General features: G+C 51.9%; 1 protein-coding gene across 1 annotated transcript in view; it reads right to left on the bottom strand.

Annotated features, from left to right (window-relative positions):
* Nucleotides 1-369: 369 nt before the first annotated feature.
* Nucleotides 370-23326, bottom strand: part of LOC139239433 (centromere protein F-like) — a 56131-nt gene continuing 33174 nt past the window's right edge. The window contains exons 11-15 of the mRNA XM_070868162.1: nucleotides 21989-22124; nucleotides 16885-19805; nucleotides 14435-14606; nucleotides 6631-7137; nucleotides 370-4908 (exon numbers count right to left, since the gene is read on the bottom strand). Coding sequence (XP_070724263.1) covers nucleotides 4772-4908; nucleotides 6631-7137; nucleotides 14435-14606; nucleotides 16885-19805; nucleotides 21989-22124 — 3873 coding nt within the window. The 3' untranslated portion in view covers nucleotides 370-4771. The remainder of the gene's footprint in view (nucleotides 4909-6630; nucleotides 7138-14434; nucleotides 14607-16884; nucleotides 19806-21988; nucleotides 22125-23326) is intronic.

Below are 23326 nucleotides of genomic sequence, written 5' to 3'. Positions count from 1 at the left end.
GAACTAAGGGAATCAAGGGATATGGGGATAGTGCGGGAAAGTGGAGTTGAGGTAGATCAGCCATGATCTTGTTGAATGGCAGAGCAGGCTCGAGGGGCTGAATGGCCTCCTCCTGCTTCTAATTCTTATGTTCTTAGGACTTAGGACGAATAGTTACTCCGATTATTTTACTGAGTCCTTTTTCTTTTACCATTTCTCCCTGCTTTGACCCCACTTTGATATTTTTATACACTTTGTCCCTTTATTGTCACACTCTGGTTATCATTTCCCCCCACCCCGGTGAAGCCACTGAAAGGCTACCCTTTTCATCAAAGCACATATCATATCTATTGTAGTCTCAGTAGGAAAAACACCACGCTATTTCACACCTTGCACTGTACCGCCATGTGATTTTATTCCTTTTAACAGGATCAGTCATTTTATTTCCCATTGGAGGGTCAACACTTCATGAGTGGGAACACAAGGTGATAACTTAAATACAGTAAATAATCTTAGCAGCTGACAGCGGAGACGACTATTCAAGGATTCCATCTGATGTATCTCATACAGAACCACACTCGTGTGAAGAGAACTTTATACCGAGGATCAGATTCAGGAACAGTGAGCAATTGAACACGAGTCGGATTTACGCACGCACAGCTGATTAATAATCTCAAACCCAAGTGCACGTTCGAAACTCTTGCACCCAGGCACTTAGTAGAAAAACTACAATTTTTCATATTGATCCTCCCTGGTGTTGGTCCTTAGAGGCCAGCAATGGCAAAAGGGGAAGGTTTCGTTGCCTCCCTTGTCACTTCTGCCGTGAAGGAAGGTAAAAGGGACAGAGACTATGCCCAAGGCTCAACCAAGAACTTGAAAGGCCAGGGTTATGCTTGAACTGTATACAACACTAGTTAGGCCACAGCTGGAGTACTGCGTGCAGTTCTGGTCACCACATTACAGGAAGGATGTGATTGCACTGGAGAGGGAACAGAGGAGATTTACGAGGATGTTGTCAGGACTGGAGAATTTTAGCTACGAGGAAAGATTGGATAGGCTGGGGTTGTTTTCTTTGGAACAGGAGAGGCTGAGGGGAGACCTAATTAAGGCGTATAAAATTATGAGAGGCCTAAATAGGGAAGGACTTATTTCCCTTGGCAGAGGGGTCAACAACCAGGGGGCATAGATTTAAAGTAACTGGGGGGAGGTTTAGAGGGGATTTGAGGGGAAATTTCTTCACCCAGAGGGTGGTGGGGGTCTGGGGCGGAACTCACTGCCTGAAAGGGTGGTAGAGGCAGAAACCCTCACCCCATTTAAAAAGTACCTGGATGTGCACCTGAAGTGCCGTTAACTACAGGGCTACGGACCCAGAGCTGGAAAGTGGGATTAGGTCGGATAGCTCTCACTATGATCATCCTTTGATTATAATGGGGTTAAATGAAGAGGGAGCGGGAAGAATTTTTTTTTTTGGGGGGGGGGTGGAAAAGAGGCCCGTTTAACGGGTCGCGTGGCCCATTCAAATTTACTTTCACGCACATGGCCGCTCAGAAACTGTTCTGTTGAAGATGCCGTGTGCACGTGGCTGAAATTTAAAGGCACCAGGGTAATATTTAGAGGGAGCATTGGTGAGGTATGTGTGGAACGCAGACGCTGGCACTGACCCAGCGGGCTGAATGTCCTGTTTGTGCTGTAAATTCTATTTGGGTACGGTAGAATTCCCTGAACGCGGGCAGAAGTGAAATTCTATAGTGTTGAAAAATTTGGATATTCAACCATTCACTCACGTAACTGATAATGGGATAACAATTACAATCCACTTCAGCACATAACCAACATCTTGCACATGACTGAAGATTTGTCTCTCCAAGCGATAAACCTCTTCCATTTCAACTTTTAACAAAAAAATCATTCAAGTTCATCTTAAGGAAACACATTTGTTTTTTTTTTAAATATAAAATACGCCGTCAGTTTTAAGTTGGCCTCACAACCCGATGTAGAATTCCAAGCTTCCTATTGCCTGTGATTCACGTCAAAAGCCGCCAGCCGTTTCACATGAAGCTGTTTCGTGGAACTGGACTCGAGGTATTGCTGCCCGCACTGTTGGTGACAGTTTTAGTGAAGTTCTGCCATTGTAAACAAGATTTCTTTCTGAAAGCACTCCACTGTGTTTTAAGACATCTCTCCACTGCCTTTCACTAAGCCATCTGTTTCTTCCGTTGCGGTAAAGCTGTCGGTGGTCGAGCTCCGGATGGGAAACGCTGGAGGGAGGCTGCTTGCGATGCTGAAGACTCCGCCAATCTGGATGTGAATGTGTGCCGCCAATTCTGGCTATGGGGGGGGGTTGGGTGGGGGGGGTCACAGCACAGAACTGACCTGGAATCACTCAACACTGCGCAGATATTACAGTGAGACACAAGACAATGAATAACCTCCCCCTACATGGTTACTGATAATAATTTGGAACACGAGTCAAAAAAAAACAGTATTTTCGGTCTCATGCATGAAGTGTAATATGACATTTGCAGCGGCATCAGAATCCGATTTGTTTGTGCATTTTAAGGCTGTAACATAACATTCGCTGTCTTGTTCTGTGCACAACTAAAGTAACAAGAACAATATCTCCTTTAGTGTACCGTCAGCATCGAGTAATGGAGCTAAAATGAAAGCAATTAATATTTGAGAACAAACTGAAATACAATACAATACTCCAACTGAGAATATTTTCAAAATGACTGCATTCAAGTCTGGATACAATGTCCATGAAAACCAGGAATATAAAAGCGCCCTTGGAAATCCCAATTAAAAATGTAATCAATAAATAAAATCTTTGAACAAGAACCCAACACCTACTGTACAAACAAGATACAGAATGCAAAAAAATCAGAAACCCGACCTATGAATAAAGCTTTCATTCCTTCATTAAGCCCCATCTTCTTGGAGAAACTGGATATTCAATATTCCTTCTGGTGTCTCACTGTGAAAATTAATCCGTATTATTCATAAGATCAATAGTTTCAACAATTATAACCGAGGTGAGTTGACAAGGCCCGCGAACATCTCTGTCTACAACCACGTGCAGTAGACGCCCCAAGTCACTGGAGAAATACCACCAACGATGCCTCCGCAAGATCCTGCAAATCCCCCGGGAGGACAGTCGCACCAATGTCAGCGTCCTCGACCAGGCCCAACATCCCCAGCATCGAAGCACTGACCACACTCGACCAGCTCCGCTGGGCAGGGCCACATTGTCCACATGCCCCCGACACGAGACTCCCAAAGCAAGCGCTCTACTCGGAACTCCTTCACAGCAAACGAGCCAAAGGTGGGCAGAGGAAACGTTACAGGGACACCCTCAAAGCCTCCCTGATAAAGTGCAACATCCCCACCGACACCTGGGAGTCCCTGGCCAAAGACCAGTCCGCCCTAAGTGGAGGAAGTGCATCCGGGAGGGCACTGAGCACCTCGAGTCTCGTCGCCAAGGGCATGCAGAGACCAAGCGCAGGCAGCGGAAGGAGCGTGCGGCAAACCAGTCCCACCCTCCCCTTCCCTCAACGACTATCTGTCCCACCTGTGGCAGGGACTGTGGTTCCCGTATTGGACTGTTCAGCCACCTAACGACTCATTTTTAGAGTGGAAGCAAGTCTTGCTCGATTCCGAGGGACTGCCTATGATGAACATCTGTGTGCCAGTAGTTCAATGGCCAAGAATCTTCAAAGTGACAGTCACAGCTGAACAAGAGAGGTGGGAGGAAAATTCCAAAGGCAACAAACAACACTGTCCCCTTTTTAAAGAAAGGAGACCTTTGGTTGGTCTCTGCCACCCCCGCCACCACAAATCACCCCAGCACCTTCCCCAGCAGAGGGCGATAGAGTCCCACAGCCAGGCCTTTGTGAATGCCCCTGTCAGACGAAGCAACAGGTATCCTTGGGTGGATTAATCTCCCTTCCCACCTGCGAGGAAGGCCGACCTTTTCGCCACGCCTCACGCAACAGTACGAGAGGTTGGAAACAATCACAGTGTAGCAGGTGGCCAGAGGAAACGCTTCAAGGACACCCTCAAAGCCTCCTTGGAAAAAGTGCAACATCCCCACCGACACCTGGGGAATCCCTGGCCCGAGACCGCCCAAAGTGGAGGAGGAGCATCCGGGAAGGATCCGAACACCTCGAGTCTCTCCGCCGGGAAGCCAAGCCAAGCGCCAAACAGCGGAAGGTGCGTACGACAAACCCAAGCATCCCACACACCCTTCCCTCCAACCACCGTCTTCCCCAGACACCGCCTGTGACAGAGGCTGTAGGTCCCACATTGGACCCATCAGTCACCTGAGAACTCACGTTAGTGTGGAAGCAAGTCATCCTCGATCCCGAGGGACTGCCCGAGAGCACCGCCGACAAAAAACTGTAACAAGGGCCACCAGCTCTTCAATTCACCGTGCTGCACCCACAGATACCTCTTCTTTAAAATAAAGACTCGAATAAATTAAATTAAGATTGTGTGAAGGAGCTGAAACCAGCAACAATACCGCCCTGAACTCAAGCAGAGTCAATGACTGCGCAACTTCAATTCTGATCCAGCTCCCTTAGAGACAGGGGAACTTGGCCTGTTCAGTTCCCCCTCATTAGTCTTCTGCACTCGCTGCTTATATATTACATACATATATATATACACATAAATTTATTAACCGTGCACAGAACTGTAAGCAGATTCCCATTTTACGAGGGGGGGGGGGTACCGTGAAGCGTGCATCATCTGGAAACTTTCTGTTGCTGTCGGATCCGGTGCAATTGCTCTGCACCTACTGCTTGCTGTCACCAGCGAGCCCGTTGAAGAAGCCAAGCAGAGATAGCCCTTGTCCCGGAGGCTGGGGACGATTCAGATTTGCTCGGCGGAGGATGTGAGGGCAGGAAGGTCCAGTCGGAATATCTGCGAAACCTGGAGAGAGAGGAGAGAGCAAGTAACATCAGAACTCCACGGGCAATGTACAGGTGGGAACCGGAATCTTAAAAATCAAACAACGGCAGTCAAAAACTATTAGTAAAAAAAAACGATTGGGATAAGACACAGGATTGGGTGTTGAGCTGCCTCTGGTTATATCAGTGCACTCTGGGTGAAGGCGACCCAAACAGACCGGGGAATTTTAAACCCGTGTTACGCCCAAAACCACCTGCGCTGGAGTTTGCCACGATCGGTAACGCTGGTGCAAGATTCGTGCGCGGTTCCCGCAGCTCCAGAGCGCGCGCACCCGCACAGCTCAAAGGGAGCATCATGGGGGAAATGTGCCATTGTATGCAGAGCAAAACGTCTGTTCTCACTCGCGAGAAGCAACAAAGGAAGCTTTCATGTACTATTTCTCTGCACAATTAGTTTTTTATAAGTATAGTAAGATTCTGCTAATAAACCAGGAGATCATTTAGCACGGAGGTGGCCCAACCTTTTGGGCAGGGCAGTTGTCTAATTAAGTTGCTTTGGGTGCAGCAAAAACCATGCCCAACGAAATCACAGAATGATACAGCACCGGAGGCCATTCAGCCCATCGGGCCTGTGCCGGATCTTTGAAATTGCGATCCAATTAGTCTCACGCCCCCCCCGCTCTTTCCCCATAAACCTGCAATTTTTTTACTTTTCCAAGGGGAATTTTACTCTGTATCTAACCCGGTGCTGTACCTACCCTGGGAGTGTTTGATGGGACAGTGTAGAGGGAGCTTTACTCTGTATCTAACCCCCTGTACCTGCCCTGGGAGTGTTTGATGGGACAGTGTAGAGGGAGCTTTACTCTGTATCTAACCCCCTGTACCTGCCCTGGGAGTGTTTGATGGGACAGTGTAGAGGGAGCTTTACTCTGTATCTAACCCCCTGTACCTGCCCTGGGAGTGTTTGATGGGACAGTGTAGAGGGAGCTTTACTCTGTATCTAACCCCCTGTACCTGCCCTGGGAGCGTTTGATGGGGACAGTGTAGAGGGAGCTTTACTCTGTATCTAACCCCCTGTACCTGCCCTGGGAGTGTTTGATGGGGACAGTGTAGAGGGAGCTTTACTCTATATCTAACCCCCTGTACCTGCCCTGGGAGTGTTTGATGGGGACAGTGTAGAGGGAGCTTTACTCTATATCTAACCCCCTGTACCTGCCCTGGGAGTGTTTGATGGGGACAGTGTAGAGGGAGCTTTACTCTGTATCTAACCCCCTGTACCTGCCCTGGGAGTGTTTGATGGGGACAGTGTAGAGGGAGCTTTACTCTGTATAGGGAGCTTTACTCTGTATCTAACCCCGTGCTGTACCTGCCCTGGGAGTGTTTGATGGGGACAGTGTAGAGGGAGCTTTACTCTGTATCTAACCCCCTGTACCTGCCCTGGGAGTGTTTGATGGGGACAGTGTAGAGGGAGCTTTACTCTGTATCTAACCCCCTGTACCTGCCCTGGGAGTGTTTGATGGGGACAGTGTAGAGGGAGCTTTACTCTGTATCTAACCCCCTGTACCTGCCCTGGGAGTGTTTGATGGGACAGTGTAGAGGGAGCTTTACTCTGTATCTAACCCCGTGCTGTACCTGCCCTGGGAGCGTTTGATGGGGACTGTGGTCACTGGTCCCGAGAATGAGACGATTGATGTATCTGAACAAATTGCTGCTGAAGAGTAAGGAACCGTGCCCAGCGACCCACCTTTCTGCACCACGTCCGGGAGTCCGCATGGCTCGTATTCCGTTTCATCGAATGCCACAGACAGGTGGTGCTTGAACTGCCGATTGCGCTGTATTCTGGCGGCGAGTTCCGCCGGGTTGATTTTCATGGCCAGCTGTGCGGGATTCAACCTCGCCGAGAGCTCCGCGGGCTCCGTGTGCCACTGCGTCCGCTGGCTGGCCTCAACCGGGCCCCGTCCGCCTGCCTCGGCAGACTCGCCAGCCGCTTGCTGCCCGCCTTCGGACGCGGTCCGGGGCTGCCGGCCCGCAGCCCTCCCTCGGCCACTGTCCGCGGGGTCAGCCCCGCCGTCGTTCGGCGGCTCCGCGGTGGTGACCAGGCTCTCGTTGGACGCCGCCAGCTCTTGGCGCGCGTTGAGGAGATCGGAATAGTTGCGGAAATTCCGCTCAGCCTCTTCACTTTTCTCCTGCAGGGCTCGTTTCAACGCCTCCAGGTCGGCGCCCAGCTTGCTTGCCGTGGTGTGCGCGGTACCTTGAAGAAACGGCAAGAATGTTACAAGGTTAAAAAGGTGCACCCCGACTGTGTTAAATCAAGTATTTTCTTGGGGATAAATTCCACCGAGAACATAGAAACAGAGAAAATAGGTGCAGGAGTCGGCCATTCGGCCCTTCGAGCCTGCACCACCATTCAATATGATCATGGCTGATCATGCAACTTCAGTATCCCATTCCTGCTTTCTCTCCACACCCCTTGATCCCTTTAGCCGTAAGGGCCACATCTAACTCCCTTTTGAATATATCTAACGAACTGGACTCAGCAACTTTCCGCGGTAGAGAATTCCACAGGTTCACAATTCCCTGAGTGAAGAAGTTTCTCCTCATCTCGGTCCTAAATGGCTTACCCCTTATCCTTAGACTGTGACCCCTGGTTCTGGACTTCCCCAACATTGGGAACATTCTTCCTGCATCTAACCTGTCCAGTCCCGTCAGAATTTTATATGTTTCTATGAGATCCCCTCTCATTCTTCTAAATTCCAGTGAATATAAGCCCAGTCGATCCAGTCTTTCTTCATATGGCAATCCTGTCATCCCGGGAATCAGTCTGGTGAACCTTCGCTGCGCTCCCTCAATAGCAAGAATGTCCTTCCTCAGATTAGGAGACCAAAACTGTACACAATATTCCAGGTGAGGCCTCACCAAGGCCCTGTGCAACTGCAGTAAGACCTCCCTGCTCCTATACTCAATTCCTCTCACTATGAAGGCCAACATGCCATTTGCCTTCTTCACCGCCTGCTGTACCTGCATGCCAACTTTCAATTGACAGGTAGACGCTGAGAGACTCATTGGAATTCAGAAGAATGAGAGGTGCTCTTATCGAAACGTATAAGATTATGAGGGGGCTTGACAAGGTGGATGCAGAGAGGATGTTTCCACTGATGGGGGAGACTAGAACTAGGGGGCATAATCTTAGAATAAGGGGCCGCCCATTTAAAAATGAGATGAGGAGAAATTTCTTCTCTCAGAGGGTTGTAAATCTGTGGAATTCGCTGCTTCAGAGATCTGTGGAAACTGGGACATTGAATAAATTTAAGACAGAAATAGACAGTTTCTTAAACGATAAGGGAATAAGAAGTTATGGGGTGCGGGCAGGGAAGTGGAGCTGAGTCCATGATCGGATCAGCCATGATCGTATTAAATGGCGAGGCAGGCTCGAAGGGCCTACTCCTGCTCCTATTTCTTATGTTCTTTCCCCGAGCTAGAGTGTCGAGAACCAGGGGGTCACACAGTCTCAGAATAAGGGGTCGGCCATTTAGGACTGAGATGAGGAGGAATTTCTTCACTCAGAGGGTGGTGAATCTTTGGAATTCTCTGCCCCAGAGGGCTGTGGAGGCTCAGTCGTTGAGTATATTCAAGGCTGAGATCGATAAGATTTTTGGACTCTCGGGGAATGAAGGGATTATGGGGATTGAGCGGGAAAGTGGAATTGAGGTTGAAGGAGAGCCATGATCTTATTGAATGGCTGAGCAAGCTCGAGTGGCCGCATGGCCGCCTCCTAATTCTTATGAAAAAACTGCTTTGGGTATTAATTTTGCTGCCGCCCTAACTACTGCATTGCTAAGATCACTGAAGGACTGAACGAAGGATCTGCTTGCCAATGCAGATCAGCGCCACACACCGCCATCACACATTAATCCACTGAGGGAGCCCGTTCAACAAAACGCCCCGAAATCCTGCATCAACCTGCTTCATTTAAAGCATTTCTGTACAACCATCGTACCTCCGCGTCTGTGATTTGGTAGGAAAAATAAAAATGATGTAGGAAAAAATAAAATAATTTAAATGGAGGGATTACAAATGGTACAACGGGACCTGGGGGTCCTTGTACACGAAACACAAAAAGTTAGTATGCAGGTACAGCAAGTAATTAGGAAGGTAAATGGAAAGTTGGCTTAGGGGATAGAGTATAAAAGTAGGGAATTCTTGCTACAACTATACAGGGTGTTGGTGAGGCCACACCTGGAGTACTGCGTACAGTTTTGGTCTCCTTATTTAAGGAGGGATATACTTGCATTGGAGGCAATTCAGAGAAGGTTCATGCGGTTAATTCCTGAGATTAGGGGGTTGTCTTATGAAGAAAGGCTGAGCCTATACTCATTGGAGTTTAGAAGAATGAGAGGTGATCTTATTGAAACGTATAAGATTCTGAGGGGGCTTGACAGGGTAGATGCAGAGAGGATATTTCCCCTCATGGGGGAATCTAGAACCGGGGGGCAGAGTTTCAGAATAAGGGGCCACCCATTTAAAACAGAGATGAGGAGGAATTTCTTCTCTCAGAGGGTCATAAATCTTTGGAATTCTCTGCCCCAGAGAACTGTGGGGGCTGGGTACCAACGATATAGGTAAGAAGCGGGAAGAGGTCCTACAAGCTGAATTTAGGGAATTTATTTAAATTAAAAAGTAGGACCTCAAAAGGTAGTAATCTGAATTGCTACCAGTGCCACCTACTAATCAGAGTAGAGGGAGCAGGATAGTAAGAATAAATGGGCCCAAGTTTCGAGCCGCGCCTAGAACGGCGCAGTCCCGGCCTGGACGCCCGTTTTTCGCGCCACAAAGTGCGCCTAAAAAAACCTTCCAGATTCTCCAGCTCCCTGCAGGTCCTCTGGCCCTCGGCGCAGCAGGAGCTGTAGGGGGCGGAGCCAGGTCCCTGCGCTGAAAACAGTGCCGGGACCTCTGCACATGCGCGCTACAGTGGGCGCGCATGTGCAGTAGCTCCAGGCGCCCAAAACTGTGTGGGAGGGGCCGAAGCACGCAGCCCCTAGCCCTGGCCAAATGGCCTCACTGGGGCTGCTTCCTCCCGACCCGACTCGACTCCCGCTTCCCGCCCCCGGACCCGACCCGACACCGACCCGACTCCCGCTCCCCCCCCCGCCGCCCCTAGACCGGACTGGACCCGACCCGACTCCCGCTTCCCCCATCCCGGACCAGGCCCGACACCGACACCGACCCGACTCCCACTTCCCTCCCCCGCCCGCCCCCGGACTGGACCCGTCCTGACCTCCCTCCCCCCGACCTGACCTCCCTCTCCCTCCCTCCCTCCCCCCGACCCGAACCGAACCAACCTCCCTCCCACCACCCCCCTGACCCGCGCTACCCCCGACCCGACCCAACGCCACCTACCTGTAAATCTGGTGCTGGGGACAGGCCCTGCCCGAAGTCTTGGGCCTTGCCCGAAGTCTCGGGCCCGGCCCATTCAGCCCCCCCCCCCCCCAATCTCCTTTCCCCCCCCCCCATATCTCCTTGCCCTCCCCCCCTTCTCCCCCCCTCTACCCCCCTCCTCCCCCTCCCCTCGCTGTCAGAAACACAGACAGACAGAGAGATAGAGACACTGACAGAGACACACTGGGGGGGGGGGGCATCCCAGCACGCTGTTGGAGGGCTCCCAGTGCTGCAGTCAGTAAGTAGAAAATGTTTTATTTATTGATTTAAAAAAAAAACAATTATTTATTAATTTTTTTTGATTGATTTATTGGTTGATTTATTGATATTTTTATCATTCATTATTGATGATGGCTCTTTATTTGTAAAACTGAAGTGTTTAATGTTTGTAAACTTCCCTTTAAACATCCCCCCCCTACCATTCCCTACGCCTGATTTGTAACCTACGCCTGATTTTCGAAAGTGTAGACAAGGTTTTTTCGAGCGTACAAAAATCTTCACTTACTCCATTCTAAGTTAGTTTGGAGTAAGTTTTCACTGAAGAAACTTTGAAAACAGGCGTAAGTGACCGGACACGCCCCCTTTTGAAAAAAAAATTCTGTTCCAAAGTGAAACTGTTCTAACTGAATAGAACTGGAGCAAACTAAATGCCGAGAATTCCGATTTCTAAGATACTCCGTTCTACACCAGTTGCTCCTAAAAATCAGGAGCAAATCATGGTGAAACTTGGGGCCAATATGTGGCTTGAGCAGTGGTGCAAGAGGGAGAGATTCAAATTCCTGGGACATTGACTGGGGGAAGTTGGACCTGTACAAAAGGTACAGTTTGCACTTGGGCAGGACTGGAACTGATGTTCTGGGGGTAACATTTGCTAATGCAGTTCGGGAGTGTTTAAACTAATATGGCAGGGGGATGGGAACCTATGCAGCGAGACAGGGCGAAGTAATATGGAGTCAGAAACAGATGGTAGAAAGGTAAAATGCAATAGTGGAAGGCCGAGTAAACAAAGGCAAGAAACAAAAAGAGTCACACTACATCATAATTCTAAAAGGACAAAGGGTGTTAAAAAAACAAGCCTGAAGGCTTTGTGTCTTAATGCAAGGAGTATCCGTAATAAAGTGGATGAATTAACTGTGCAAATAGATGTTAACAGATATGATGTGATTGGGATTACAGAGACGTGGCTCCAGGATGATCAGGGCTGGGAACTCAACATCCATGGGTATTCAACATTCAGGAAGGATAGAATAAAAGGAAAAGGAGGTGGTAAAAGAGGAGATTAATGCAATAGTTAGGAAGGACATTAGCTTGGATGATGTGGAATCTATATGGGTAGAACTGCAGAACACCAAAGGGCAAAAAACGTTATTGGGAGTTATGTACAGACCTTCAAACAGTAGTAGTGATGTTGGGGAGGGCATCAAACAGGAAATTAGGGGTGCATGCAATAAAGGTGCAGCAGTTATCATGGGTGACTTTAATATGCATATAGATTGGGCTAACCAAACTGGAAGCAATGCGGTGGAGGAGGATTTCCTGGAGTGCATAAGGGATGGTTTTCTAGACCAATATGTCGAGAAACCAACTCGGGGGTAGGCCATCTTAGACTGGGTGTTGTGTAATGAGAGAGGATTAATTAGCAATCTCATTGTGCGAGGCCCCTTGGGTAAGAGTGACCATAATATGGTGGAATTCTACATTAGGATGGAGAATGAAACAGTTAATTCAGAGACCATGGTCCAGAACTTAAAGAAGGGTAACTTTGAAGGTATGAGGCGTGAATTGGCTAGGATAGATTGGCGAATGATACTTAAGGGGTTGACAGTGGATGGGCAATGGCAGACATGGATGAACTACAACAATTGTACATCCCTGTCTGGCGTAAAAATAAAAAAGGGAAGGTGGCTCAATCGTGGCTATCAAGGGAAATCAGGGATAGTATTAAAGCCAAGGAAGTGGCATACAAATTGGCCAGAAATAGCAGCGAACCCGGGGACTGGGAGAAATTTAGAACTCAGTAGAGTAGGACAAAGGGTTTGATTAGGGCAGGGAAAATAGAGTACGAGAGGAAGCTTGCAGGGAACATTAAGACGGACTGCAAAAGCTTCTATAGATATGTAAAGAGAAAAAGATTAGTAAAGACAAACGTAGGTCCCCTGCAGTCAGAATCAGGGGAAGTCATAACGGGGAACAAAGAAATGGCAGACCAATTGAACAAGTACTTTGGTTCGGTATTCACTAAGGAGGACACAAACAACCTTCCGGATATAAAAGGGGTCAGAGGATCTAGTAAGAAGGAGGAACTGAGGGAAATCCTTATTAGTCGGGAAATTGTGTTGGGGAAATTGATGGGATTGAAGGCCGATAAATCCCCAGGGCCTGATGGACTGCATCCCAGAGTACTTAAGGAGGTGGCCTTGGAAATAGTGGATGCATTGACAGTCATTTTCCAACATTTCATCGACTCTGGATCAGTTTCTATGGAGTGGAGGGTAGCCAATGTAACCCCACTTTTTAAAAAAGGAGGGAGAGAGAAAACAGGGAATTTTCGACTGGTTAGCCTGACATTGGTAGTGGGTAAAATGATGGAATCAATTATTAAGGATGTCATAGCAGCGCATTTGGAAAGAGGTGACATGATAGGTCCAAGTCAGCATGGATTTGTGAAAGGGAAATCATGCTTGACAAATCTTCTGGAATTTTTTGAAGATGTTTCCAGTTGATGTGGTGTATTTGGACTTTCAGAAGGCTTTCGACAAGGTCCCACACAAGAGATTAATGTGCAAAGTTAAAGCACATGGGATTGGGGGTAGTGTGCTGACGTGGATTGAGAACTGGTTGGCAGACAGGAAGCAAAGAGTCGGTGTAAATGGGTACTTTTCAGAATGGCAGGCAGTGACTAGTGGGGTACCGCAAAGTTCTGTGCTGGGGCCCCAGCTGTTTATATTGTACATTAATGATTTAGACGAGGGGATTAAATGTAGTATCTCCAAATTTACAGATGACACTAAGTTGGGTGGCAGTGTGAGCTGCGAGGAGGATGCTATGAGGCTGCAGAGTGACTTGGATGGGTTAGGTGAGTGGGCAAATGCATGGCAGATGAAGTATAATGTGGATACTTTGGTGGTAAAAACAGAGAGACAGACTATTATCTGAATGGTGATAGATTAGGAAAAGGGGAGGTGCAACGAGTCCTGTGTGTCATGGTACATCAGTCATTGAAGGTTGGCATGCAGGTACAGCAGGCAGTTAAGAAAACAAATGGCATGTTGGCCTTCATAGCGAGGGGATTTGAGTACAAGGGCAGGGAGGTGTTACTACAGTTGTATAGGGCCTTGGTGAGGCCACACCTGGAGTATTGTGTACAGTTTTGGTCTCCTAACTTGAGGAAGGACATTCTTGCTATTGAGGGAGTGCAGCGAAGGTTCACCAGACTGATTCCCGGGATGGCAGGACTGACCTATCAAGAAAGACTGGATCAACTGGGCTTGTGTTCACTGGAGTTCAAAAGAATGAGAGGGGATCTCATAGAAACGTTTAAAATTCTGACGGGTTTAGACAGGTTAGATGCAGGAAGAATGTTCCCAATGTTGGGGAAGTCCAGAACCAGGGGTCACAGTCTAAGGAGAAGGGGTAAGCCATTTAGGACCGAGATGAGGAGAAACTTCTTCACCCAGAGAGTGGTGAACCTGTGAAATTCTCTACCACAGAAAGTTGTTGAGGCCAATTCACTGAATGTATTCAAAAAGGAGTTAGATGTAGTTCTTACTACTAGGGGGATCAAGGGGTATAGCGAAAAAGCAGGAATGGGGTATTGAAGTTGCATGTTCAGCCATGAACTCATTGAATGGCGGTGAAGGCTCGAAGGGCTGAATGGCCTACTCCTGCACCTATTTTCTATGTTTCTATATATTTAAGGTGGAGATAGATTTTTGAGCTCGAGGGGAGTCAAGGGGAGCGGGCAGGGAAGTGGAGTTGGGGCCAAGATCAAATCAGCCATGACATTATTAAATGGCGGAGCAGGCTCGAGGGGCCGAATGGCCGACTCCTGCTCCTATTTCTTACATTCTTATATTATGTTCTTATTAGTAACACGGTGAAGCGCGCAGTACCTTGGTGCTGGCTGCTTGTTGGCAAGAGGTCCTCAGAGAGGCCGTTCTCCCATAGACAGTCGCTGGGACCCTCCTCCTCAGCCTCAGGGCGACCGGTCCACTGCTCCAGCCTGCCGCGCAGTTCAATCTTTTCTTCAGTCAGCCCTGCCGCGGTTTTCTGGAGATGGTTGACCTGCAATCAGCATTTCAGCAAGTGAGAAAAGTGCACCTATTTCTGGAGCCTGTGTGACTGATCTGGCTTTGCTCAGAGTACCAACTCCAACTGAACAGCAGCAATTCGATGAGCCTCTGTCTGCTCCATTAATGAGTTAAGACGAAGGGACTGAGTGGAATGTATCCAGGTTTGCTGACGGTGCAAAGTAAGCTGCGAGAGTGGCACAAGGAGGCTGCAGAGAGATCGAGGCAGGGTGACCGAGTGGGCAAGAACATGGCAAACGGAACACATAGTAAAACGTCCCAAGGCCACTCACAAGAGTATTGCAAGACAAAAATCTGACACCGAAGCACATAAGGAGAAATTAGGGCAATGATCAAAAGCTTGGTCGAAGAGGGCGGTTTTAAGGAGGGTCTTAAAGGAGGAGAGAGAGGAGAGGTTTAGGGTGGGAATTCCAGAGCTTAGGGCCCAGGCAGCTGTAGGAAAGGCTGCCAATGTAGGAGCGATGGAAATGGGGGGGATGCTCAAGAGGCCAGAATTGGAGGAGCGCAGACATGTTGGGAGGGGGGGGTTGGGCTGGAGGAGTTTACAGAGATGATATCGGCAGGGGGCAGCACGTGGATGAGAAATAGGAGGGAGCGAAGGATATAACAGGAGAGAGGAATTGTGACACAAGAGTGGAGCGACGAGGGGTATGGGGGGGTGGGGGGGGGGGGGGGCGGGGAGAACGGGGAGGCCCCAGTGGCTCAGCTGGTGAATGGTCCACCGATGTGGAACTGAGCCACAGACACGGGACAGTCTCGGATTCAACTGCCGACCGTTGCTGAGTGAGCAGAGATCGACAGTGGAAAAGTTGGGGTGCTAAACTGACCTCGGAGGTAAAAAGAGGCGGAGAGGTTTCGGGAGGGAGTTCCAGAGCTTGGGGCCCAGGCAACAGAAGGCACGGCCACTGATGGTTGCGTGATTATAATCAGGGATGCTCAGGAGGGCGGAATTAGAGGAGCGCAGATATCTTGGGGGTTGTGGGGCTGGAGGAAATTAGAGATAGGGAGGGGCGAGGGCCATGGAGGGATATGAAAACAAGGAGGAGAATTTTGAAATCGAGGCGTTGCTTAATCAGGAGCCAATGTAGGTCAGCGAGCACAGGGGGTGATGGGTGAGCGGGACTGGGTGCGAGTTAGGACACGGGTCAGCGAGCACAGGGGGTGATGGGTGAGCGGGACTGGGTGCGAGTTAGGACACGGGCACAGGGGGTGATGGGTGAGCGGGACTCGGTGAGAGTTAGGACACGGGGCAGCGAGCACAGGGGGTGATGGGTGACTGGGACTCGGTGCGAGTTAGGACACGGGAGCAGCGAGCACAGGAGGTGATGGGTGAGCGGGACTCGGTGAGAGTTAGGACACGGGGCAGCGAGCACAGGAGGTGATGGGTGAGCGGGACTCGGTGAGAGTTAGGACACGGGGGCAGCCGAGTTTTGGAGTTCCAGCTCCTGATCACCACCCGGCTGGAAAGTGCGATGAGGACAGGTGGGCAGTCAGCTGCGGCGGCAACCAGTCAAAATAACTTGTCGATACCGTCTCGAGTCGCACACAAAGAACGGAGACGCGGGCTCGGTAGCAGAGAGCTGACAGCATCCAGTGAGCCGCGTTAGAGAAACATTCAGCGGTGGTGGGGGGGGAGAGAAGGAGGAAGGAAACTAAATCATCTTGACGTGGGGCATAGAAAAAGATTAAAATACCCTTGCGTGGCCTCACCACCTGGCTGATGACCCCACCCTGCGTAAGCCCCAGACAGAAGCTGAGAAGCGATACAACGAAAGCCACATAGCCACTCGCAATATCATAAAAAAGACAATTGGGAGTGCTTAAACAGTTCTTCAGATGCCTGGAACCACTCAGGACGTGAATTACAACACCACCCTGAGCAGGTCGCTCAACTCATTGTGGTGTGCTGCATGCTCATAACTTGGCTATCAGGAGGGGACAAGAATTGCCAGATGGGACAGCTGGTCCACCTCAGGAGAGAGAAGAGGAGGAGATGGACGAAGACCTCAGGGAAGACAATCAAGCGGACGTTGAAACCATGCTCCTGCCCCCCCTCCATACCGCAGGAAATGGCCTGTGGTGGCCACTGTAGCGTTAGCAGCTCATAAATGAACGCTTTGCTTGAAATAACATTGGTGGTAATTACAGAGTTGCAAGACTGTTGTGTCTATAGTCTTTGGCACTCTCAGAAATGGCGAGGGGGGAAACCTGGAAAATAAGCGAGAGAAAAAAATATATATATTCTACAGCACCTGATTCTGCAGCGCCAACTTCTCCGACTGGGTCTGCGCCAACTCTTGCTGGAGCTGCCTCGCCCTTTCCACGGTGCCTTGCCGCGCCTCGAGTTCTCCCTGCAGTGCCTCCATTTGGCTTCGCATCTCCAGCACAGAGTCCTGCAGGGCTCGCCGCTCCACCAGGCCACTTTCTTTCTCGGCTTCCAAGGCAGCAACGTCTTCCAAAACCTTCTGCTTCCACTCTTGCAGAACCCCCAGCTCTCGCCGGAGGCAGTCCCGTTCCTCGCTCCTCCCGCTCGGCAGCGCCTGGCCAGATCGGATTGCGTCCGCCAAGTCTTCCTTTTTGGACCGTGCGTCGCCGACTACCTCCTGAGCTTCCCGCCCTTCCAAGCAAAGACGTCCCTTCTCCCGCTCCAGAATCGTGCATCTTCCGCTGAAGCCGTTTAGTTCCGCGTTCAAAGCACGAACCGCTTTCTGGTTCGATTCTTTGGCCATTGCGGGTTCCTCTTCGGAAACCTTTAAGGCTTCCTTCAGTCTGCCGATCACGCCTTCCGCCTCTTCAATCAGCGCGTCCCCCGTTCTCAATTCTTCATCGGATTGCTTCTCTTCGGAAGCAAGGAGGCCGGCCACTTCCTCCGCCCTCTCCTTTGTTGCCGTTTCAGCTTCGGCGCGGGGCGCCTCGGCCCGGAGGACCGTCACCTCTTGCTCCGAGGCGCCGATCTTCATCTGCACACCGCCGGGATGTTGGACGCTCTGCCGACACTGCGCAGCATCACTGCTGTGGCCCTCCTCGCAATCCAGCTCCTGACGTTGCCGGAGGCTTTCGCTGTCCTGTTTCAGCTCAACTGTGGCCGCCCCAGGCTTGCCCAGGGGAGCCGCAGCAGACGGGACAAAACTTGCTCCCTGCTCCTTGGGCACAGCATGAATCACATTCTCACTGCAGCCGGCTTCCATCTTCCCTACTCGCTGCGCCCGCTTCTCGGGGTTTTCTATTGGGTTTGGCGCGGCGGCTCCGATCGGCGAGGCCGCCTTCGGGTCTTCCTCCCGGGACGCGGACGAGTCGACCGCCCGCTCCTCGTGTCGGAGCAGCGAACCGTCAAACACGTTTCCCTCGTGGCCGGGCTCAGACTTCTGCGGCGTCACGCCGGCAGACGCCTTGCTGCCATGTAGCAGGGGAGCTCGCCCACGCGACCCCGACCTTCCGCCGGGCAGCGGGCAGTCATTCTCCTGCTCGGCCTGAGGGAACGGCCCACAATCGCTCCGGTCCAGCCCGGCGCCCCCGGGAGGGCGGGCGCACTTTTGCTTGGACTTCTCCAGAACAAGCTTCAGGCTGGTTTTCAGCTCACCGTTCTCCCGACGAAGGCAGGCCAGAAGCTTTAGAGTGCCCTGCAGACGTCGGTTTAGTCCCTGAATGGTCTGCTCCTTGTCTTCCATGCTCGACAGGAGACCCTCGATGTTCCTACTTTGATCTTCCAGGGCCACCGTTAGCTGCTGCGTCTCCCTGTGGATTTTCGACTGGAGATTGTCAAACTTATCCTGCGCTCGTCTTCTCGCTTCTCCCTCCTGCTCCTTCTCCCGGGTCAGCTCCGCGCACTTTGCCTGAAGCACGCCCAGCTGCCTCTGGTGCTCCAGCAGTTGCTCGTTGAACTCAAACTGCTCGACAACTTTGTGCTTCAGGTACGCCAGGAAGAGCTCGCGGCCTCCTTTCTCGTCGGCTCCCCCGCCGTCGCCCCCCTTCATGATGTCCATGAAGCGAGCTTTCTCCTTGCCCAGCTTGTGCTCGAGACTTGCTCTCAGCTCGCTGCACAGATGGCCCGGGCGACTGGAAGAGAGTTCGTTGAGCTCGAGGTTCTGAATGTCCTTGTGCTTAAAATATTCCAAAAGCAGGTCTCGGCTCTCATCGTCGCCCTCGTCAACTGGTCCGCCGTTTGCCTTTATGATCTCCTCTATGCAACTCTTTTCGCTGTTGAGGTCCACAATCTGTTGTTCCAGCTGCTGCATCTTCTTGGAAGCCGCGTTTTGCAGAACCTGAATCTCGTCTTCGTTTGATCCCGCGAGGCCATCTTTGCGTCTCGCAAGTGGCCAGACTTTTTCGTCCTCGCTCTCCGACATCTCTTGCAGCCTCGCCAGGCCCCGTTCCGGTCCGCCGAACCGCTCCCTCTGCCGCATGACCAGCGCCCCGGAGCACTCGGTCTTGGACTGCTGCATCGCCTGCTTCAGCTTCCCCCTCAGCTCGGCCAGGCTCTGCTGGTCCCTCTGGCCTTCGGCCGCTCTGGCCTTGAGCGCCTCCTTTGCGTTTTCCAGCTCGCCCTGCAGGGTCCGATTGTGCGACTTTACTTCCTCCAACTCTGCCTCGAGTTCCCCGAGGCGGGCGGGCGCGACGGTCGGTTTGTCGGGCCAGTCCGTCGCCACCGCGCCCTCCTCTGCGGGGTCACCGGGGGTCACCGCGGCTTCCGCTGCATCCGCCTGGAATTCTTCCTCCGCTCCTTTGTCGAACCCCACTTTCTCCTCGGCATTTGGGAACGCAGCCCTTGCCTTTTCCGAGCTTCGGGATTCCATCGGTGCTCCGCCTAGCTCAGTTTCCAATTTTGCTTCAGTCTTTAGGCAGTGATCTTCCTCCGTGTTGGCCCCGGCACCTTGGTCCGAGTTAGCAGACTTGGCCCTCAGTTCCAATCCTCCCGGTTCATTTCCTTCCATCGAGTCCAATGTCGTCTCTTCATCCTTCACCGGCAAGCCCACCGCTGCCCCAACATTCTCAAACGGCCCATCGTTTGATCGCTGGCTCACTTGCTCTTCATGTGGTCCGCGTTTGGTGAACTCGCTTCCATCGTTCTGACACGACACGACCGCAAGATCCTCGCTCCCAGGGTCCGGTCGGCCCTCATGATCCAGTTTCTTTTGAAGATCTTTAAGCTTGGACGCAAGGGCCAGGTTTTCAGCTGAAATTTTAAAAAAAACACACTTTGCTGAAGTTGTCTACGGTGACATAACTATCTCTATTTCCCAGAGCCAGCTTAGCAAAAAGGTTCCTTTATCAGCTGCCTGTTCCTGAGATGAGGGGACTGTTCTATGAGGAGAGATTGAGTAGACTGGGCCGATATTCTCTAGAGTTTAGAAGAACGCGAGGTCATGTTTCCGACATTAAAAACAGTGACTACACTCCACAAGTAAAGCGCTTTGAGACGTCCGGTGGTCGTGAAAGGAGCTGTATAATTCCAAAGTAGTACAGGTACAGCGTTGGGAACCCGGAGTTCCGGAATCCGTAGTGTTCCGGAATCCGGAATCCTGCCGACTTCTCTGCAGCCCACAGCCCCCCCCCTCCCGCCGCCCGATCCCTCCTCCTCTACCTACCTACCTCGGCCCAGGCGTTTCCAGACTTGGGACATCGGAAAGACGTTCCGAAGTCCGGAATACACAGAATCGGGAGCGGCCTCGGTCCCGAGCCCTCCGGATTCCTGACGCTGTACCTGTAACTTTCTTTCTTTCACTCCTGCTCCTATTTCTTATGTTCTTATTCACAAAATCCAGCCCGCCCTGTCCCAACGTGACTGGATGAAACCTCCAAACCCTGGCCCTAGGAGACCGAGTGTGAGTGTCAGTGAGAGACTGAGGGAAGCTACTGAGAGGGCGCAATACTCGAGGTGCTACACCTATTAAGCGAACTGTCCGTTATTTTAGCAACCATTAAGAAAGAGAACCCGTTAAACCCTTTCAACAGGAGGCAGATTAACACTCGAAGCCATCGTCACTCGTATTCAACAACTTCACCGGGAGACATGCATCAGGAGAGAACGACAACAACTTTTATTTATATAACGCCTTTAACGCAGTAAAATGTCCCAAGCTGCTTCACAGCAGTGTTCTCAAGACAAAAAACAGATAAAATTGACACCGAGCCACATAAGAAGAAATTACGGCAGGTGACCAAAAGCTTGGTCAAAGAGATAGCGCCTTAAAAGGAGGAAAGGGAGGCGGAGAGGTTTAGGGAGGGAGTTCAGAGCTTGGGGCCCAGGCAACAGAAAGCACGGCCACAGATGGTTGAGCGATTATGATCAGGGATGCTCAAGAGGGCAGAGTTAGAGGAGCGCAGACATCTCGGGGGGGGGGGGGGGGGGGGGGTCGGAGGGTGGTTGTGGGGCTGGAAGAGATTACAGAAATAGGGAGGAGCGAGGGCCATGGAGGGATATGTAAACAAGGGTGAGAATTTTGAAATCGAGGCGTTGCTTAACCGGGAGCCAATGTAGGTCAGCGAGCACAGGGGGTGATGGGTGAGCGGGACTCGGTGCGAGTTAGGACATGGGGGCAGCGAGCACAGGGGGTGTTGGGTGAGCGGGACTCGGTGCTAGTTAGGACATGGGGGCAGCGAGCACAGGGGGTGAAGGATGAGCGGGACTGGGTGCGAGTTAGGACACGGGGCAGTGAGCACAGGGGGTGATGGATGAGCGGGACTCGGTGAGAGTTAGGACACGGGGCAGTGAGCACAGGGGGTGATGGGTGAGCGGGACTGGGTGAGAATTAGGACACGGGGGCAGCGAGCACAGGGGGTGATGGGTGAGTGGGACTCGGTGCGAGTTAGGACATGGGAGCAGCGAGCACAGGGGGTGAAGGGTGAGCGGGACTCGGTGCGAGTTAGGACACAGGGGCAGCAAGCACAGGAGGTGATGGGTGAGCGGGACTGGGTGCGAGTTAGGACACGGGGGCAGCGAGCACAGCAGGTGATGGGTGAGTGGGACTCGGTGCGAGTTAGGACATGGGAGCAGCGAGCACAGGGGGTGAAGGGTGAGCGGGACTCGGTGCGAGTTAGGACACGGGGCAGTGAGCACAGGGGGTGATGGATGAGCATAACTCGGTGAGAGTTAGGACACGGGGCAGCCGAGTTTTGGATCGCCTCTAGTTTACGTCGGGTAGAATGTGGGAGGCTAGTCAGGAGTGCGTTGGAAGTAGTCAAGTCTGGAGGTAAACAAAGGCACGAATGAGAGTTTCAGCAGTGGATGAGCTGAGGCAAGAGCGGAGGCGGGCGATGTTACAGAGATGGAAATAAGCGGTTTTAGTTACGCCGCAGATGTGTGGCCGGAAGCTCATTTCAAACTCCGGCAATGGAGTTGTTAAATAAAAGCCTCACTTTTGATTTCTTCTCTCGATTTCTGACTCAGAGTTAGCTGTTTCTCCTGCCTTTTCAGCTGTGCTTCTAGATGCACGATTCTCTGAGTATTTTGGTCTTGCCAGGTGCTGACACGGTCCTTCTCCATCAGTGCATCCTGAAAGGACAGAAAAACGTTGCAATTGGAAATAGGTGATTACCAGGTTACCAGGAAAGCTGCTGTCCATGCACCTTTTAGAATCTGTATTCAAACTCATCATCATAGGCAGTCCCTCGGATCGAGGATGACTTGCTTCCACGCCAAAAAAGAGATGAGTTCACAGTGCTTCAATGAAGGACCTAATATTCCAGATCCCGAACTACATCCTGAAGGGTGGAAGATGCCTGTGGGTGGATTCTTTTAACGTGGGGTGGCCATTGCACACCAGCCACCACACGGGCTTGACAGAGCTGGGTCTTGGTCCAGTGGCAAGGGTTAACCAGGACGACTGGAGACCAGCTCTGCTGCACGGACCCAGTGTGCACACATATCGCAGTGTGGGCTGGCCCGTGCTGCCCCTGGGCCCTTGGCTCTTTTGGGCCCCGAACTCACGCCTCTCCTGGGCCCCCCGGTCACTTCCCTCTACAATCTCTCACCGCTCCTTCGCCCCACCTGCTGTGCCTGCTCGCACTGCAATCAGTGACCTGGCTTCACAGCCGTCGCCCTCCTGCAGCAGCACGCGCTGCTCCCTGCAGCAGCACGACACCGTACGCTGCTCCCTCTAATGGCCCTACATTACCTAAAAACACCTACATCCTAGATACTATAGCAAGACTGGAACAGTGGTGTCAGCCGTGTCTGGCACTCTCGCCCGAGTCAGAAGGTTGTGGTTAGCGCCGCACTATCGGAGGGGCAGTGCTGAGCGAGCGCCGCACTGTCGGAGGGGCAGTACTGAGGGAGCGCCGCACTGTCGGAGGGGCGGTACTGAGGGAGCGCCGCACTGTCGGAGGGGCAGTGCTGAGGGAGCGCCGCACTGTCGGAGGGGCGGTACTGAGGGAGTGCCGCACTATCGGAGGGGCGGTACTGAGGGAGCGCCGCTCTGTCGGAGGGGCGGTGCTGAGGGAGCGCCGCACTGTCGGAGGGGCGGTGCTGAGGGAGCGCCGCACTGTCGGAGGGGCGGTGCTGAGGGAGCGCCGCACTGTCGAGGCAGTACTGAGGGAGCGCCGCACTGTCGGAGGGGTGATACTGACGGAGCGCCGCACTGTCGGAGGGGCGGTGCTGAGGGAGCGCCGCACTGTCGGAGGGGCGGTGCTGAGGGAGCGCCGCACTGTCGGAGGGGCAGCAGCGTGGTGGCCCCGACCTGCGTGGGAACATCAGCG

Source organism: Pristiophorus japonicus, chromosome 27, assembly GCF_044704955.1.
Source record: "Pristiophorus japonicus isolate sPriJap1 chromosome 27, sPriJap1.hap1, whole genome shotgun sequence".
In the NCBI taxonomy this organism is placed as follows: domain Eukaryota; kingdom Metazoa; phylum Chordata; class Chondrichthyes; family Pristiophoridae; genus Pristiophorus; species Pristiophorus japonicus.
Note: the sequence above shows the minus strand (reverse complement) of the source record. Positions and strands in the feature narration are given on the sequence as shown.